Below are 20,988 nucleotides of genomic sequence, written 5' to 3'. Positions count from 1 at the left end.
ATGAGCATCACTGGCTGGGCCAGCATTTATTGCCTTTTTACTCTTGAGAAGGTGCTGGCGAGCTGCTTTCTTGAACCCATGCAGTCCATTCATTGCTGGCAGCCCCACAATGCCCAGTTTCCATAAGAACACAGGTGTTTTTCTGTCTATGAAAGTAAATAGTATGCTTTGCTTAATTAAAAAAATTGAGTAATAACACTAAATAAGTCTCACTATAATTATGTAGAGCCTTAGTGAGACTATACCTGGAGTAGTGTGCAATTTTAGCCTCCTGAGAGAGAGCAAATGAAGGGTTCTCCCCTGATAGAACATAAATCGATTCTATGAAGTTTAGAAGAATGAGAAAGATTTCACTGAACTACAGAAATTTATTGATAGAGCAGACGAGAGGAAGATATATTTTCTGGCTTGAAAGTCTGAAACTAAGAGTCTCGCACTCAGAATAAGAGATTAGCCTTTTACAATTGAAATGCCCACAGAGAAGCATAAATACCTTACTGGCAGAGCACACATACACGTTGGAAACACACACATGGACATGCACCACACACTGACACACAAACGCATATTACTTTGCTTTAATTCTTTTCAATACCATGCGTGATTGTGTAATCAGGAATTGAGCAATATTCGTACGAAATGAAATAACCAAACAGTACAATCCACAATGACTCACACCTAGAACAGCTCTGAGCTACCGAATACTCTCACGCGACGGGGAATCTCCTGAACAAAAAAAAATGCAGCAAGGCCTTTGGTCATTTCAGGAAAAATAACTGGGAAATTCCTCTCAAACTCAAAGGCAACCAAGTAAGTTCCAAAAGACTTACCCTTCACAGCCACCTATTAACACCTCCATCTGTTCTAACTCGAGTTGTCTGCCACTTGCTCAAACATGTCGACAACGTTCACAGCAAATCCAGAAAAAACAACTGCGTTTGCTAAGGCTCTGAAACAAAAAAAAGAAAGTGCTGAGGAAACTCGGCGGGTCTAGTAGAATTTGTGGAGAGAAAGCTGAGATTATCACACATGAAAAAGGGTCACCGGATTGGAGACTCTGTTTCTCTCTCCACAGATGCTGCTGAGTTTCTCAGCAATTTCTAGTTTTGTTACACCAAATCCAAGCTCACACATTCTGGCAATGAATTGCAAGAGTAAAATAGGCTTTCTATCTGTTATTTTTGCTGCTAATATTTCTTACGGATGCAATTGCAGTGCTATATTTACAAGTTCGCATTTAACATAGAGGGAAAAAGCCTATGGTTTACAAGTCTTCAAGTGGATCACTATGTTAACGCACTAACAGCACGTCACAGAACAGTCCAACTCTGCACTGAATTCCTGATTTAGAGGTATTAAATCCACATCCAAACACTACAGCATTTTACACTTTATATTTATGAGGCACTTCTTAAACAGTATTGCGAAGAACGCAGAATTAAAATGTATCAATTCCCTACTTAAACATTGCTTTGTCAGTAAAATTGGTAAATATTGACCTGCAATTTATATTGTGGCCACCAGGTAGAGCGGTCATGATTCTATTTTGAATGTGAATTGCTGTGTCACGTGCTGCCTAAACTTTTCAAGAAACTTCGCCCCGCCCCACCCCACCCCCATCTCTGTTGTTGATAGTTAATACGAGAATTTATAAAGAGGGAAAGTTTGTTGAAAGCACCTAACATGGGTAAAATCATTAAGTAGCTAAGGCTTCACAGAAAACAAAAGGTAAAATGGAACTGCTAACTCAAGCTTTGTTTTAAATGTTGTAGTGTTCTGACATAATGGCACAAATAAGCTTGAGGCAGAATTTTCTTTTAAAAAGTTACATAAATGTACAAATCAGCCAGTATTTTGTAATGAGGAAGTGATACCTCTGAATTCCAAATTGTTACCAGTGGCTGACTATTTGCACTGCTTCACTATTAGCTTCATGAAAATTACATGTTGTGCTCACTTTCCCATTGAATTTGTTGTATTTGCATATTAATTTTCCCTTAAACCTATCACAGAAAGCTAAATCTGGCATAAGCCTCTTTTAATATCATGATAATTGTTAGTGCAATGCAATCAGTTTCACTTGTACAAAATGGGAAATATGTAAAGCATTCCATCCCAATCAGGTTATGAATTGGTTTGGGAGAATTAGACAAGCTATAATGCTTTACTTTCTTGGATATTGTTCTTATATTTTCATTTTGTCACTTTTGTTTCCATTTCTTAATCCAATTTTCTTTCCCTGTGTTTTTTCTCTTCCTGTAAATGAATTGATATCCAATGCATCCACTGGAATTCAGCCTTTTTTCTCACTCGGCATGTGTTCATGATCCAGATGCCTGTTACCTGTTAACATCTCATACTTCCTGCAACGTTGTGGGCAAAACCCTAAGCAAGCCTAACTCAAAAGAAAAGCCATGGGATGACCCACTCAGCAAAATCTTAATCATGAATTGTTAGTGCATCAGCCCTCCAGAATCATGAAGTTCGAACTTATTACCTCATCCCTGTCATTGTATTGAGCTTCTACTAAACATGTCACACTCCTCTGAAGGAGGATAGGATAAACCTCTAAGTCGAGAAGGAATATATAAACTCCTAATAACTGCCCTTTTTGTCAATTATATTACAACAAAGTACTGTTTCTGACAGATTTAGAAGGACAGAGAGAAAATAGAGACATGGCTTTAAAGAGGAATTTCCAGAGGTTTTATATAGGTTTTGCAGAAGTTTGTACATGATTACCCAGAATACAATTTTCCATATATATCCTGCACCACCAACTCTCAAAATGTAAAGAACCTTTACTGAAACCTGCTGCAATCACATCTGCAGCCTTGAAATAGGGTAAGGCCTCATTGCCAGTATTAATTTATCTCCTTTTAAGGAGACACTGTTCAAACCTGCAACTTTTCACAGTTTCCAATCCTCTCTGGAATAAGGGAGGTCACTGTGGGGCTCTGGTCAAAGAATGCCAGCTGTATTTCATTTACCCTTGCCAAAGACAAAAAGGAAGAATGCACTTCTAGCATTATAGGTTCCCCCGTAACTCAGGGTCTCTTTGACTGCACTCAAATCTCTCTGCTGATACTGTCTTTTCTATACCAGTGCTGACTGGGATTCAACTTCATGAAATGCAGTTGATGTACACCTATAGACAATGAATCACTTTTTGGTCAATGTCCACTATACTGGTGACAGTCATCATGCCTTCATTCTGTGCCTGTACATTTGAGCCACCATGACAAACAAAAAATAGCTAAGGGCAATTGATGACAACATGACTGATTATAAATGCAAAAATCTATGCAAACATGAACAGCTTGACTACAAAGAAAGTAATGGAGCTACATGTATCAATAGCATGCCAAAACTGCACCTTTGCTGACTTGACACTCTGAAGGAGCCCTGCAGTTCTCAGCAGAATGGATATCAAGCTGCATGCTGCATTCGTTGTGATCAGATAGCCCTGGCCCCAGTGAAACAGTTAGCACCTGAGGAACAAAAGCATGAGGAGAAGAAGGAGGGAGAAAGGAAGAGAAGCAGGCAAACCACACAATCTCACTTTGTCTGGGCAGTCTATGAAAAATAAAGAATTGTACCAAATTTATGAATGAAGTCATAACACAGTTATTATGAAAGTGAGCCAATTGCCCTTGTATATTCCCTTATTGTCTGTTTTCCATATATCTTCACCTCTTCCGCACAATGGTTTCCCCTTGGTTGCAGCATTGCTGACAGAAACTGTAGGTGAAAGTGAGGACTGCAGATGCTATAAGTTAGAGTCGAGAGTGTGGTGCTGGAAAAGCACAGCAGGTCAGGCAGCATCCAAGGAGCAAGAAAATTGACGTTTCAGGCAAAAGCCCTTCATTAGGAATGAGCTTGGGAGCCTCGGTGGTGGAAAGATAAATGGGAGGGGGATGGAGCTGGGGGGAAGGCAGCTGAGAGTGCAATAGGTGGATGAATGTGGGGATAAAGGTGATAGGTCGCAGGGGAGAGTGGAGCGAATAGGTGGGAAGGAAGATAGGCAGGTGGGACAGGTCATGAGGGCGGTGCTGAGTTGGAAGGTTGGTAAAGGAGTGGCGATGAAGGAGGCCCAGGACCCGCACTTCCTTGGCAGAGTGGGAGGGGGAGTTAAAGTGTTCAGCCACGGGGCGGTGGGGTTGATTGGTGCGGGTGTCCCGGAGATGTTCTTCAGTGCGGGGTACACCCGAACCAATCAACCCCACCACCCCATGGCCGAACACTTTAACTCCCCCTCCCACTCTGCCGAGGACATGGAGGACATGGGCCTCCTTCATCGCCACTCCCTCACCACCTGACGCCTGGAGGAAGAACGCCTCATCTTCCGCCTTAGGACCCTCCAACCCCATGGCATCAATGTGGATTTCACCAGTTTCCTCATTTCCCCTCCCCTCACCTTACCCCAGTCCAACCTTCCAATTCAGCACTGTCCTCATGACCTGTCCCATCTGTTAATCTTCCTTCCCACCTATCTGCTTCACCCTCTTCTCCAACCTTTCACCTTTATCCCCACCGTCATCATCTATTGTACTCTAAGCTACCTTCCTCCCCTCAGCTCCACCCCTGAGGGTGCCAACCTCATTCCTGATGAAGGCCGTTTGCCCGAAACGTCGATTTTCCTGCTCCTCGGATGCTGCCTGACCTGCTGTGCTTTTCCAGCACCACACTCTTGACCAAAAGTGTAGTTGTTCTGCTATTTATATACAATGCAAACAATGTACATGGGTTCTATTTATTTCAAGCCTTCTGAAGGCTTTATTTACAGTTAAAACTAATGTATACAGTAAATAGTAATCTCAAGGCACATCCTTGTCCTGGGGTGCTGCAATGCAGAGTAACTGATGCCTTTGGTCACATGATGACATCTGGCTTCAGATTATCTACATATTGAGCTCTTATTCAATACTACCCTTAAAGTGATAATCTTTAATAAAATTGGAAGGTAAAAACAATGACTGCAGATGCTGGAAACCAGATTCTGGATTAGTGGTGCTGGAAGAGCACAGCAGTTCAGGCAGCATCCAAGGACCTTCGAAATCAACGTTTCGGGCAAAAGCCCTTCATCAGGAATAAAGGCAGAGAGCCTGAAGCATGGAGAGATAAGCTAGAGGAGGGTGGGGGTGGGGAGAAAGTAGCATAGAGTACAATGGGTGAGTGGGGGAGGGGATGAAGGTGATAGGTCAGGAAGGAGAGGGTGGAGTGGATAGGTGGAAAAGGAGATAGGGAGGTAGGACAAGTCCAGACAAGTCAGGGGACAGTGCTGAGCTGGAAGTTTGGAACTAGGGTGAGGTGGGGGAAGGGGAAATGAGGAAACTGTTGAAGTCCACATTGATGCCCTAGGGTTGAAGTGTTCCGAGGCGGAAGATAAAGCTTTCTTCCTCCAGGCGTCTGGTGGTGAGGGAGCGGTGGTGAAGGAGGCCCAGGACCTCCATGTCCTCGGCAGAGTGGGAGGGGAAGTTGAAATGTTGGGCCAAGGGGCGGTGTGGTTGATTGGTGCGGGTGTCCCAGAGATGTTCCCTAAAGCGCTCTGCTAGGAGGCGCCCAGTCTCCCCAATGTAGAGGAGACCGCATCGGGAGCAACGGATACAATAAATGATATTAATGGATATGCAAGTAAAACTTTGATGGATGTGGAAGGCTCCTTTAGGGCCTTGGATAGAGGTGAGGGAGGAGGTGTGGGCGCAGGTTTTACAGTTCCTGCGGTGGCAGGGGAAAGTGCCAGAATGGGAGGGTGGGTTGTAGGGGGGCGTGGACCTGACCAGGTAGTCATGGAGGGAACGGTCTTTGTGGAAGGCGGAAAGGGGTGGGGAGGGAAATATATCCTTGGTGGTGGGGTCTGTTTGGAGGTGGTGGAAATGTCGGTGGATGATTTGGTTTATGCGAAGGTTGGTAGGGTGGAAGATGAGCACCAGGGGCGTTCTGTCCTTGTTACGGTTGGAGGGGTGGAGTCTGAGGGCGGAGGTGCGAGATGTGGATGAGATGCGTTGGAGGGCATCTTTAACCACGTGGGAAGGGAAATTGCGGTCTCTAAAGAAGGAGGCCATCTGGTGTGTTCTGTGGTGGAACTGGTCCTCCTGGGAGCAGATCCGGCGGAGGTGGAGGAATTGGGAATACGGGATGGCATTGTTGTAAGAGGTAGGATGGGAAGAGGTGTAATCCAGGTAGCTGTGGGAGTCAGTGGGTTTGTAAAAATGTCAGTGTCAAGTCGGTCATCATTAATGGAGATGGAGAGGTCCAGGAAGGGGAGCGAGGTGTCAGAGATGGTCCAGGTAAATTTAAGGTCAGGGATGTGTTGGTGAAGTTGATGAATTGCTCAACCTCCTCGCGGGAGCACGAGGTGGCGCTAATGCAGTCATCAATGTAGCGGAGGAAGAGTTGGGGAGTGGTGCCGGTGTAATTACAGAAGATCAACTGCTCTACGTAGCCACCAAAGAAACAGGCATAGCTGGGGCCCATACATGTGCCCATGGCTACCCCTTTGGTCTGGAGGAAGTGGGATGATTCAAAGGAGAAATTGTTAAGTGTGAGGACCAGTTTGGCCAAACGAATGAGAGTGTCGGTGGAAGGGTACTGTTGGGGACATCTGGAGAGGAAAAAACGGAGGGCTTGGAGGCTCTGGTCATGGCGGATGGAGGTGTAGAGGGATTGGATATCCATGGTGAAGATGAGGCATTGGGGGCCGGGGAAACGGAAGTCTTGGAGGAGGTGGAGGGCGTGGGTGGTGTCTTGAACGTATGTGGGAGTTCCTGGACTAGGGGGGATAGGACAGTGTCAAGGTAGGTAGAGATGAGTTCAGTGGGGCAGGAGCATGCTGAGACAATGGGTCGGCCAGGGTGGTCAGGCTTGTGGATCTTGGGAAGGAGGTAGAACCGGGCAGTGCGGGGTTCCCGGACGATGAGGTTGGAAGCTGTGGGTGGGAAATCTCCTGAGGTGATGAGGTTCTGTATGGTCTGGGAGATGATGGTTTGGTGATGGGGGGTGGGGCAGTAGGAAGAGGTGTCCTTGAGTTGGCGTTTGGCTTCAGCGGTGAAGAGGCCAGTGCGCCAGACTACCACTGCACCCCCTTTATCCGCTGGCTTGATGGTGAGATTGGGATTGGAGCAGAGGGATTGGACGGCTGCGCGTTGTGAGGGTGAGATGTTGGAGTGGGGGAGGGGGGACGACAGGTTGAGGCGATTAATAACCCGGCGGCAGTTGGAAATGGAGAGGTCGAGGGCAGGTCATAGGCCAGCGCGGGGTGTCCAGGTGGATGCAGTGTGTTAGAAGTGGGCAAAGGGGTCCTCGGAAGGTGGGCGGGAGTCCTGTTTGTGAAAGTAAGCTCGGAGGCGGAGGCGACGGAAGAATTGTTCGACGTCACGACGTGTATTAAATTCATTGATGCGTGGACGGAGGGGGATGAAGGTGAGTCCTTTGCTGAGGACTGATCGTTCATCCTCAGTGAGGGGGAAGTCTAGGAGGATGGTGAAAACTCGGCAGGGCTGGGAGCTGGGATCTGGTGTGGGTGTAGAGCTGGGAGTGGGGGCGGAACCTGTAACTGGAGTGGGTGTGATGGTGGGGGGAATGGGGGTGGAGTCATGAGCAGTGGGTAGTGTTCCCCTTGGGGTTCTGGGGGGCGGGGATAGTGACAGTGGGGTCTGTGGGGGCATGTCAGCAGAATGCAGGTGAGTGGCGCTGGTGGGGGTGGAAGTGGTGGTGACCACAGCAGGAGGGGTGGCGGAGGTCACTGAGCATGTGGCATCAGCGATGATGTGAAGGGCGGAAGTGATGTCACGTGTGATGCTGTGCTCTTCCAGCACCACTAATCCAGAATCTGTTTAATAAAATTGCTGACTTTACAAATTCCAATTATCAAACGACCAGTCCTTTTGGTCTTATTTTCCTACAATGAATTTTGTGTATCTCCTTATTGAATACATTTTGAAAATCCAAATACAGTATGTCCCATGGCTCCCCCTTATCCATCATGGAAGCTATATCCTCAAAATCTCTAAGGTTTGTCAAACACTATTACCTTTCATAAATCTGTGTTGACTCTGCTTAATTATGTCATGATTTCCTTGTTATCACACTCTTATTAATATATTTTAGCATTTCATCAACTATTAGGTGAATTAGCTTATAAATCCCAGTTTCTCTGATCCTTCTTTACTTAACTAATGGTGTTTGCTATCTTCCAATCTTTGGGTATTGTTTTATAATCTAAGGAATTCTGGAAAGCAATGCATCCTCTTTCTTTTCAGCTAAAGCTTTCAAACCTCGAATATTGATTGTCAGGTCTAGTGGATTTGCCAGCCCTTTAGTCCCATCAATGTTGCCTTCAAATATGAATTATGTCATTGGAGAATATACATTGAGCATATCATTGTATTTCTTTTTTAACTTGCTTTCCATTTCAGGTCCTATCATGTCACCACTGCTACTATAACCACAATTCTTTCAAGGCTCCCATTTAAGTATTTTCCAATCCCAGCTTCATTACTCAGTAACTGTGCCTCACTCTGTCCATGCTTCACAATGTCCAAACTACAGCTCAACCACCAAACAAAAACTGAAAAATGGTTGCTGTGTCTGCTATTTGTATCTGAAATTGCTGGAACATTGCCAAGAGGTAAACCGCCTCTAAAATCCCTATTCTGTGTGGGACAGAAAATATAAAGGGTATATTCTTTTTCCAAAAAATGAGAATCCCTTTACAAATGGGAAAATTACTCCTGTAATACAATCTCATTTGAAGAATTTTGGGGGACTACTCAGCCCTCTGCAGCAAAGAATTCCATAGACTCACTACCATCAGAGGGGGGTGGCACGGTGGCTCACAGCACCAGGGACCCGGGTTTGATTTCTGTCTCGGGCGACTGCCTGTGCGGAGTTTGTACAATCTCCCCGTGTCTGTGTGGGTTTCCTCCGGGTGCTCCAGTTTCCTCCCACAATCCAAAGATGTGCAGGTCAGGTGAATTGGCCATGCTAAATTGCCCATAGTGCTAGGTGCATTAGTCAGGTGTAAATTATAGGGTGGGGGAATGGGTCTAGGTGGGTTACTCTTCAGAGGGTCTGTGTGGACTTGTTGGGCTGAAGGGCCTGTTTCCATATTGTAGGGAATCTAATCTAATTTTAAAAAACTCTTTATCTCTACCTTAAATGGGGCCTCTGTTCCTAGACTGTCCCACTTAGAGGAAACAACCTCTCAACATCCCCCCTGTCAAACCCCCTAAAAATGTTCTATGTTCCAGTAAGGTCACTTCTCCTTCTTCGAAATTCCATTGAGTACAGGCCTAACCTGCACAAACCCTGTTCATATGAAAAACCCTCCATACCTAGGATCAACTTAGTGAATCTTCTAATGATATCCTGATATGCCAGCATAATATTCCTTAGAAAAGGGGACTGACTGTTCACAGTATTACGGATGTGGTCTGACTACTTCCTTGTATAGTTAATGGCGTTGAATGTTGTGTTATCATCAGTGAACATCCCAATCTCTGACTTTATGATGGAGTGGAGGTCATCAATGAAGCAACTGAAGATGGTTGGGCATAGGACACTACCCTAAGGAATCTTGATCTCCTGGAGCTGAGGTGGCTGAGCTCCAATAAACACAGTCATCTTCCTATGTGCCAGGTATGATTCCAACCAGTGGAAAATGTTCTTCTTGATTCCCATTCACTCCACTTATGCTAGGAATCCTTGATGCCACACTAGTCAAATGCAGCCAAGAAGTCAAGTTCAGTGACTCTGGCCTCACCTCTGGAATTCAGCTGTTTTGTCCATGTTTGAAGCAAGGCTGTTATGAAGTCAGGAGTCTATTGTCCTGGCAGAAGTCAAACTGTGCATTAGTGAGCAGGATATTACGAAACAGGTGTTGCTTGAAAGTACTGTTGATGGCATCTACAACCACTTTACTAATAATTGAGAGTAGACTGATGAGGTGGTAATTGGCTGCATTGGATTTGTCCTGCTTTTTGTGTGCAGGACATACCTAGGCAATTTTTCACATTGTCAGGTAGATGCAAGCGTTGTGGATGTACTGGAGCAGATTAGCTCAGATCAATTTGACTTTAATCTACAAATGGCCCTAATGACTTCAAAAAGCTTCAGATGCTATGTTGATAAGCAACTGCTGCAAGATCAACTACAAAGGATTGGACCTGTGTCTGCATGGCTAAACAGTGTCTTGTCACCACATCCTGTTTTCTCAATTCTCAAATAGCCAGTACTCCAAGGTAAGACAAAGGAAACACTATGAACACGTTCTGAAGGTCTGCTTGAAGGTCAGAAGCATGGACATTGAGGAGTGAGAAGAGCTTGCTATCAGTCGTACCAAATGGTAACAATATGCCCATTATGCTGCATCATGCTTCAAGAACAAGCCTCTTAATGATGAGATACAGCAGCGGCAGCAAAGAGCAAAGAAAATGAATCAAATCCTGCTCTTCAGAGCCCACTACCTCATGGCACATCCTGCCTCACGTGGCCAATGTCTGCAAGTGTAGAATTGCCAGTTCTGCTGAAGACCCATACAAAAGCTCATGAGCATGAATAGATACTAACCCCGAATTGAGATACAGCCAATGATGAAAATGACAAGTCAATACCAGTCCTTCCTTATTTTCCAGGAAGTGTCAATCCTTTAATTAAATTTGTAAAATCCGTGACAGATGTCTGACCACATGAGAAGCCTGAATTACTTATTTTTCATCTTCTAAAATGGATTCAATTGGTTACAAAAAACAGACATTGTAAGTTTTATGGAAAAGGTTTTTCCAACACTATATTTTCTGTTGTAAACAGCTTGACAATTTCCATCAGCAGATCACACTTCACGCAAACTGAAACTTTGGTTTTACTCTGATAACCTGAATTAATTTTTTTCAGATCTTACAATCTTGCTCAACAATAATAGATTGGAAACTGTGTGGGGCGCCTATAATGCTTTACTGCCAGTTTGAAAGATTTAATACTATTATCCATTCCTTTTGTAGAAGTCCATCATCTTTAAACTTCACCCCTGTTTTATAACACCTAGAATTGTAACTAGCTTATACTGAGTTCTCATAGTCAATCCATTGATGTAGCTGGTAAGAATAGACACTCTTGCACTGAAGGTTAGAACTCTTCAGTCAGTTCTTTCCCCAGTCTGACATTAATCCCCAAACAAGTATGTTTGACTAGTTTTTCATTCACATGCTGCGTTTATATTGAACTCACTCTGTTTAGCTTCAGTTGCAGCTTTTCATGAGGATCTTTATTAAAAAAAAACACTTTTGATTTAAAAATCTGAATTTCCCACAGGTAGACAGGGTAGTGAAAGAAGGTGTTTGGTACACTTGTTTTTATTGCTCAGGGCATTGATTATTGGAGTTGGGAATGTCAAATTGCAGTTGTACAGGACATTGGTCAGGCCACTTTTGGAATTCTGCATTCAGTTCAGGTCTCCTTTCTCTAGGAAGGATGTTATTAAACTTAAAAGGATGTAGAAGAGATTTAAAGGATGATGCTGAAAATGTGTTGCTGGAAAAGCGCAGTAGGTCAGGCAGCATCCAAGGAGCAGGAGAATCGACGTCTCGGGCGTAAGCCCTTCATCAGGAATTTAAAGGATGATGCCAGGGTTGGAGAGTTTGAACTGTAGGGAGAGGCTTAATAGGCTGGGGCTGTTTTCCCTGGAGCATTGAAGATTAAGGGATGACCTTTTAGTGGTTTATAAAATCATGACAGGTGTGGATAGGGTGAATTGTCAAAGTCTTTTTTGTTGGGTAGGACAGTCTGAAATTAGAAGGCAGAAGAGAGGCGAAAGATTTAAAAGGGACCTAAGGGACAACACTTTCACGCAGAGGGTGGCGTATGTATGGAATGAGCTGCCAGAGGGTGGTGGAGGCAGGTACAATTACAACATATAAAAGGCATCTAGATAGGTACATGAATAGGAATGGTTTAGAGGGATATGGGCCAAATGCTGGCAAGTGGGACAAGACTACTTTAGGATATCTGGTCAGCAAGGATGAGTTGGACCAAAGGGTCTGTTTCCACTCTGTTGTATGACTCTGTATGGTATCAATCCGCAGTTGGCATTTAAAGTCAATATCAATTCTTGTGTAGGTGCCAGAGGATAACCAGTTCCCATGGATTTGTACCTCAGAAAGGATTTAGCACTTTGGGCAGAGTAAGGAACAAAAGATTTGGCAAGAAAAATAACAAAGATATGAGAGATTAATACTTTTCCAGTAGAGGGCACTCTCAGTGGTCTAATCAAATGTTTGGTTAATCTGTTCCCCTATTACTCTTACAAAACCTCCTACAGACAGTCTAAAGGCTGGCCTGTTTGATGACCAGCCTTCGCTAATTCTTTTTGCTGCAAGCAGAAGGCAGAATTGTAGCAAGAAAACCTTTGTCAGCATTTCCCCTCCCCAGATATGGAATGTCTCATATTGCCAAATAATCTTAATCTGTTGCCTCGAGTCTGCATTTCAACACATGCGATTCAAAAATATTCTGGGACTTTATGTGCATCTTATTTCTGTTTGCATTCATGTAAATGCCTGGCTTTCCACATTACGCATGATTCGGAAATTTCATTCAAAATGCATTTGAAACTGCACTTGTAGGGGTACAGCTCAAGTTTAAAATGAAATTGACTTGCAAGTAGTAACCTGGTGCAATTTTACCAGTCAACAACTATGCCACCAAAAATGGACATTTTTAATGCCTATCCAGTTTGAATAATCTGATTTAAAACCACAACGGTTAACTTAAAACTATATGGAACATTTACATAGTTTCACTGTTGTATACTAATCTGTTTCTAACTTGATTTATTATTGATAAGAAAAAAACTTTTCCTGTCTTTCCTGTCTATGACTGAAGAAAAGGAACATAATTTGAAGCACTTTCTTCAATCAATGCAATTTTCAGAATACTTAGGGCATTGTCAGTTTTATAGTTGGGCTCCTGAATCAAATGAATTGAGTCCCAAACCATTGGAAGAGATGACAGAAAAATGAACTCAGTAGTTTTGGGTGTAATTTACCCATATTTAAAATTCCCCAATCTTCCACATGGATTTGCCTGATATCAGCTGCATTGAGCATTATCTGGTTGCACAAGGTGGAAACTACAATATATGTAATAGGTCTGATTTGAAAACATTTACATTAACCATACATTCAAGTAGTAACAAAGTTTAGTGCTTGGTTGACTAAAAACCTAGGGCATCAGTGGATGTGACAAAGGAAATGGGAGATACAAGAGGCCAGAGTAGATGGGGTTCATAGTGGCCACACAAGTAGATAGGGTGGTAAAGAAGGCATATGACATGCTTGCTTAATTGGTCAGGTCATTGAGTACAAGAGTCAGGACGTCATGTTGGCAGCTTTAAAGAGGCTTTGGTTAGACCACACTTAAAGTGTTGCATTCATTTCTGGTTGCCACATTACAGGAAGGATGTGGAGGCTTTGGAGAGGGTGCAGAGGAGGTTTACCAGGACTAGAGGGTACAAGCTGTAAGGAGAGCTTAGGAAATTTAGTGATTTTTTTTCTGGAGCGGTGAGACTGAGGGGAGACTTGATAGAAGTCTATAAAATCATGAAATGCATGGATAGAGTTGACAGTCAGAATCTTTTTCCAGAGGTGAAATATCTAGTACTGGGGACATGCATTTAAGGTAAGAGGGAAAAAGTTCAAAGGAGATGTGAGGGGCAAGTATTTTACACAGAGAGTGGTAGGAGTCTGGAACGTGCTGCCAGGACTGGTAGGTGGAGGCAGATATAATAGGGACATTGAAGGGACTTTTAGATAAGCACACGAATATGCAAGGGACGGAGAGATATAGACCAAGGGCAGAAGGGATTAGATTAATTTAGCATCATGTTTGGCAAAATATCGTGGGCTGAAGGGCCTGTTTCCTTGCTGTACTGTTTTATGCTACATGTTCAGAGTTCTTATGCAGTTGCACAGCTAGAGAATAAGAGTGAGGTCATGGAGGAATTTGAACACATGGGTGAAAATTATATGTTTGAGGCTTTGATGGATTAAGGGGCAATAAAGTTCAGCAGGAACAGAGGTGGCAAGTGATTGGGATTTAGGCTGAATTAGGTCTGGGGAATAACAAATTTGGATGAACTCAAATGAGAAGATGGAGCCCAATCAGTAGAGTAATGGAAATGAGCAGGAGGCCACACCTGGGTTACAGCATCAAAGAGGCTCAGCCTGGGGTTTTTAGATTAGATTAGATTACTTACAGTGTGGAAACAGGCCCTTCGGCCCTACAAGTCCACACCGACCCGCCGAAGCGCAACCCACCCAGACCCATTCCCCTATCCCTAACACTACAGGCAATTTAGCAAGGCCAATTCACCTAACCCGCACATCTTTGGACTGTGGGAGGAAACCAGAGCACCCAGAAGAAACCCACGCAGACACGGGGAGAATGTGCAAACTTCACACAGTCGCCTGAGGCAGGAATTGAACCCGGATCTCTGGCGCTGTGAGGCAGCGGTGCTAATCACTGTGCCGCCCACTGGGTGGGGTCGGTAAGGTGGGTAGTTGGTGCTAAAGTGAGCAATGTTACAAAGGTGGTAGGAAATGGTCTTTGAGATTGAAAGAATTTGGTTTGATAGCTCAGGTCAGGGTCAAGCAAAGATGCAAATAGTCTGTTTCAGCTTAAGACCAGGAAAGGGGATAAAGTCAATGATAGGGAATGGAGTTTGTGCTGGTCACACTGCTAAAGGAAGGATATTATTAAATTGGAGAGGTTTCAGAAAAGATTTACCAGGATGTTGCTGGGTCTGGAGAGTTTGGATAGGCCGGGGCAGGCTGGGAGCTTTTTTCACTAGAGCATAGGAAATTGAGGGGTGACCTTAAAGAGATTTTTTTAAATCATGAGGTGCGTAGATAAGGTGAATAGCAATTTTTTTTCCCCTTGGGTTGGGTGAGTTCAAGACTGGGGTGTATTTTTAAGGTGAAAGGAGAAAGATTTAAAAAGGACCTGAGAGGCAACTAATTCACACTGAGGGTGGTTTGAGTGTGGAATGAACTTCCAGAAGAAGTGGTGGAGGTTGGTACAGTTATAACATTTAAAACACATTTAGACAAATGTTTGGAAAGGTTTGGAGGGATGTATGCCAAACCCAGGCAAATAGGACTAGTTTAGTTTGGGAAACTTGGTCAGCATGGACGACCTACATGACTCTATGGTAGTAGATGTCAATGGCTTCAGTCTTTCCAATGTTTAATTTGGGAAATTGCAGTTTACCCCAGGATTGAGCATTAAAGAAGCAATCTAATATTAGAGATAATAAAAGCCTTGAGAAAGTAGAGCGGAGTATTGTCAGAATACTCTTCGAATCTGACATCATAACTTCTCCTCATCTTGGGAAGGAAATGTGAATGCAAATTGGAGGGGGTACTGAAAAAGATTTGGACATAAAGATCGGTGGACAGGAAGGGAAGCTACTCCAGCAGATATGCTGACTGGAACTGGATTGGGAAGACTAGAACAGAGCAAGACAACTTCTGGTCAATTGATAACAATCACAATCACACCAAAGGCAACAGGTTGAAAAAGTAGAGGAGACCTAGTGTACCACTGTCATAGTTGTATAGCATATAATTTGTGACTTTGAATTAGCAGGGCAGAAACCTGATGAGAGAGAGAGAGACAAGTGTGGAACTGTGGGAAAGATGGACATGATTTGGGAGGCAGCAAAGTGTTGATAGTTTTAGAAAGGAATTACAGCTCACTGTAAATGCTGAGAACAAACATTTTATGAGTCTAATCTTAATTGTTGAAGAACTATACCTTGTAGTTCCCTATGCATGGTTGAATACATACTGTGCAAATTTCATGATAGGGAAGTTGTTATTTCTTGGGAGATGCATTTGAAATTGACTAAATTTCATATTACTACACAAACAACAGTTTGTCATAAATCGACTGTATTTCGGTGTGTTGTGACAATATATTTAAGCAAATAAGGACTGATGTCAAGCTCTGTAACATTCGCACCCGTCGGTTTTGATGCATTTGCCAAAATTATTTTGCAATCAAATAACATTAACCCAAATAACCAATTTCGAGGTAGCAAAGTATTGTAATCACAAGTTTTATTTTGATCGTCTAAATTGTTTAGGTGCATTGCATTAGAGGTGTTAATGAGCAAAATATTGGAAATTGCTTTGCGAAAATTAATGAAAACGTATTTTAATCCACCCTCTGAATGCTGTACGTAAACTGTGCAACTGCCTCATGAATTGGCTCAGTGCATTTGCTTTAATGTACTCCCCCTGCTCCTCACCCTAAGACTCATTAATTAGAAAATCAAAGGTCATCTTGTTTCAAAACCACCCTCGCTTAAATTCCCCCCTCCCATGTAAACTTTCCAGAGTACTAGTTTGGGGATGATTAACAGAACGCACAACTTTAACTGCCAAATACCAGACACACCCCTGCCGTTTTCTCTCTGCGCCGGGATGTTCCCGTCCGCACGGGAACTTGCTGCAGCTATTGGGACTTTCTTTAATATTTTCACACAGCTTCCGAAATTTCCACCCACTTCAAAATTCAGCAGAAAAAGAAACCGGAAGGGCTTCAGCAAATGTAACCAATTTTTAAAAAAGCACAGATATTGCAGAATAATATACAAACTCCATGCTAATCGTTATGAGAATTGACCCTTCATTGTAATTAATGTGTAGCTAACGTCTTCCTTCTGGGATTGCCCTGTGTCTTTGTGAATTACCGCCCATAAAGGGATTTTCCCTCCTTGTTCCATTCGGAACACAGTGTTCTTTTTTCTAATTGAGGCACATTAACTGCTCTGGAATTTCCCAGCCAAAAAGGCAACTGAAGTTTGGAGGCGGGGACAAGAAACTCCACCCAGAAAAAAAACCCGACTTGGAGTTTATAAATCTTGCAGTGCAGTGTCACGTCTACAGTACTGAGACGTGGCAGAGGATTTTGCTGTAGGTGGAGGATTTGGTAGTGTCTGTCATCCGTTGCTTGTTTGGGCTGTGCTGTATTTTTTTTTGCTTGTCTACTTCACTGGGAAACTTCTTACTGTACAGAAGTCATGGCCGATCCTACCTTATTTCACAATCACGCTGACCGTTTGGATAATCGCAGTAAAGGCAGTGGGAAGGTAGATTATCAGGGCGGCTCGATGCAGCCTGGAGTGGGTAAACAGGCTCCCCTTTGGGAGGAGCGGTGTGACAGCGGCATCGGCTCAATGAATGAGAAGGACGCGGAGGTTCTGCGGGAGATCCAAGAACTCAGCCTGGACGACAAACCAGAGCCAGCCCAATGTTGGAAAGACTTCATCTCGGAGGATGGAGATACGTAAGTGACTTGGAGTCTTTTTTAAAACATGCAATAAGCTACAGGGAGGGGGGAATATACAGAAATTAAACAAGTGTATGCTGTCCGGATTGGAGAAAAGTAAAGCTGCAGAAACTAATAAATGTCTCTGAATTAGCAATTTACCAACCGCTAAAGGTTTCCAGAACCCTACCAGTAAAAATGTCGACTCAAGTGAACGTCCGGTTTGCAAATACAATACAACAAAATTAGTGGTGTTTTATTGCAATTCATTTTTTTCAAATGAAAATGTGTTTAAAAATTCATAAAAACTGAAGAGTATTGAATAAACTAATAGTAACTGAGGGGCTGGAGTCTGTTGAAAGGCTTTTTGAGAACATGATGTTCTGGCAATGGCTGGCCGCTGGGCGGTACAGTTCCTGTTTGATGTTGGAAAGTCCCTGGCAGGCGGCCAGCTTGCGGTTGTCTGATAAATATTTAACCGTGGAAAGTACCCAAAAAACCCGAGCTTGCGCAATCCTGGAGACTTCCAATCTTCAGGGCTGAGCTGTTGTGCAGAGTTTCCCCGATGCAGCAAGTTTTAACATGACATTTTCCTTTTTAGATTTCTGCATTTGGCGATCATCCATGCAGCCAGTGAAATCGTATCCCAAATCCTCGCCAATACCGAGTTTGGAGATCAGTACCTTCACCGTCAGAATAACCTGAAACAGGTAAATATTTGCAATTGATTAATACAAATATTTGAGTAAGCTGCTTTAATGCACAACACTGAAACATTGTCATTTTATATTTAATAAATTGGGGACTGTTCTAGATTTAATTAACTTTTGAGAATATATTGTTCTGCCAGAGGCCGCTAAATGGGGTGATTGCAGTTTGCATTGGAAAGTCCCCACCATATTAATAAATACTGTGGGTACTGGCGCGGTGCATAAATAACGTGACCAATTTCCTTTGTACTGTGCGTTTCCGTGGTTTACTGTGTAGTATTCTCACTGGAATTCTTTTTGTTCTGTTTTGTTCAGACTCCCTTGCATCTGGCAGTGATCACACAGCAGCCTGACGTGCTACGTGCTTTGTTGTGGGTTGGAGGAGATCTGGGACTGAGGGACATCAATGGGAATTCAGCTTTACACATCGCTTGTGAGATGAACTTGTTCGTGTGCGTGAAGACCATCAGCGATTTCCTCACGAGGCACCATACCCGAGAACTTTTGGACAGCAAGAATTACAATGGTACAGTTGCCTTTTATATGTGCAATTCAAATTCGAATTCCATTCTTTAGAATAAATAATGCGTTTTCAAAATGTTAAATTAGTATAAAATGTAACGTCGGGTTTCTTTAAAATTCATTGCTGTGGCTGCACTGTTGTGACTAGGTATTCTTTTAGACAATAAACATGCAAATTAATGCTGCAATGTAAAGAATGTAACGTTTTGGGGTTTAATATATTGGACAATGAATATTTGTTAGTTGCACATATTTAAGACTTTCATTTTCCCATTTCAGGTCTTACATGTTTGCAGCTGGCTGTCAAAAACAGACTTCACAAGATGGTGGTCTATCTAATTCAGATTGGAGCTGATATTAATGTTCAGGTATATTAATGTTTTAACTTTCTAAATGAGAGCAATCTCTCAATTGATGGCAAATTAAACAAAGACATTCTGTAACTCACTTTCATGGCGAGTACTAACTCTAAGGTGTGTTTTTGGCACAGGAGCCATCAAGTGGTCGGACAGCCCTCCATCTTGCAGTGGAGGAGCAGGATGCTGAAATGGTGTCTCTGTTGCTGCAGTGTGGAGCAGACCCCAATGTGCTCACCTACAATGGCTGTACACCATATCACCTGACCTTGGGAAGAGACAACGGCAAAATACAGACAGAACTTATTCGTGTGACAGATCCATCTTTATGCATGATGTGGGATGAAGAAAAGTTTTGGGAATCTGAAACACCTGACCATGAGGTGAGTGTGCTAAAAGTAAACTGTTATACCCACTGAAATGCTTTAAAGATGTGCATTTACTGTAATTGTTGACCTCTACATAAACATATCATATAGAATAAAACTATAACCCAGCTAAATTGTTTCTATAATCAGTGGTATCAGTTTAAAGATGTTCATCACTGATATTGTTACTAATGTGTAATTCATTGTTTCCTCAGGTACCTTTCTCTTATGATGACTGTGCAATTGGAGGACTTCCACTCAGATGTTGAAGTTGCTTTCTTTGTGCATTGCTGCATTTCAAATCATCTGAAAAAAACTGGAGATGCATATTAGTGTGGTTACCCAATAATTTGGTTTAATGAAAAACTTCAGTGACGTACACTAAGATTTCTAAGTCACAGTTGGGTGCTGACGTCTGATGTTCTAAATTTCTAATGTAAATAAGCCTTTCAGAAGCAGAGAATGCAGTGCTACAAGTCTTAGATGTAAATTATATACTATGGTGTAAATGATTGCTTGTATGCACTGTTTTCAATTATTGTAACTGGTTTGAAAAAAAAACTGTAAAATTTTCAACATTGAGATATTGTGCATATTTGTATTTTGTAAAAATTTGTAAATATGTAAAATTGTGTAATTATTGTACAGAATTTTCTACCCTTAAACAAGACAATGTTTGTACATGCCTCAAATATTTATTTTTTGTCAAATAAAGATTATGGACTTAAAATTAGTTGTATGTTTTGAGTTTGTGATTATAACGAATAATCCACAGGAATTCCTAACTTACAGTACTGCAAATATCTGTAATACAAATAGCTAAAAATTGTGAAGAATTATGGAATATCTTTGCAGTATTTTAATCAACAAAGACCTTGTTATTTGGTTGAGTGAAAACTTAATTTATTCCCGACCGGTCACCATACAGAATATTCTCCGTAACCAGTTTGTACAGGAGAGCAAAAACCAAATATAAAAGGACTGGCACATATAATTTTTATTTTGAACTTGTAATTCTATTGCATGTGGTCTTTTAGATTACAGTGTGGGAACAGGCCCTTTGGCCCAATAAGTCCACACCGACCCGCCGAAGTGCAACCCACCCATACCCCTAACCTAACACTACAGGCAATTTAGCATAGCCAATTCACCTGACCTGCACATCTTTGGACTGTGGGAGGAAACCGGAGCACCCGGAGGAAACCCATGCAGACACTGGGAGAACGTGCAAACTCCTCACAGTCAGTTGCCTGAGGTGGGAATTGAACCTGGGTCTCCGGCGCTGTGAGGTAGCAGTGCTAACCACTGTGCCACCGCACTCCCCGCAAATATAATACTCCAAAAAAACAAGTTTGCATTAATTGCATAGATGAAGCGCTGTCCCAAAAAAAATGAGAGTGCACTTCTTCCATCAGGAAGAGTTTATAACTAGTTATGAACTTTATAACCAGAGTGACTTAACCCCAGTTGCTGTTGGAACACACTGGGTAATGTTGCAATTTTGCATTTGTAGTCTCCCACATGGCAACATTTTTATTTGTCATGCTCAGATGGCACAGCATAAAATTGATAAGGTGGTGACATTCTGGAATTATTCTGTGAATTATGTAAGAGCTGGAGATTGGTAAATTGCGCCTTTCCTATTGTGAAATCATCTGATATTTCAGAAGGCAGATTTTATAAACCTTTGTGAGTAATTTATTT

The 20,988-nt window shown here is 42.7% G+C and overlaps 1 protein-coding gene across 1 annotated transcript; it reads left to right on the top strand.

Moving 5' to 3' along the window:
* Window positions 1–16,927: 16,927 nt before the first annotated feature.
* Window positions 16,928–19,986, top strand: nfkbiab (nuclear factor of kappa light polypeptide gene enhancer in B-cells inhibitor, alpha b). The gene is made up of 6 exons (XM_072568883.1): window positions 16,928–17,346; window positions 17,930–18,038; window positions 18,354–18,564; window positions 18,840–18,928; window positions 19,051–19,299; window positions 19,500–19,986. Exons 1-6 carry the CDS (start codon window positions 17,081–17,083, stop codon window positions 19,551–19,553), a joined length of 978 nt encoding a protein of 325 aa, XP_072424984.1. The 5' UTR covers window positions 16,928–17,080; the 3' UTR covers window positions 19,554–19,986.
* The last annotated feature ends 1,002 nt before the right edge of the window (window positions 19,987–20,988 follow it).

This window comes from Chiloscyllium punctatum, chromosome 4, assembly GCF_047496795.1.
Source record: "Chiloscyllium punctatum isolate Juve2018m chromosome 4, sChiPun1.3, whole genome shotgun sequence".
NCBI classification, from domain to species: Eukaryota; Metazoa; Chordata; class Chondrichthyes; order Orectolobiformes; family Hemiscylliidae; genus Chiloscyllium; species Chiloscyllium punctatum.
Note: the sequence above shows the minus strand (reverse complement) of the source record. Positions and strands in the feature narration are given on the sequence as shown.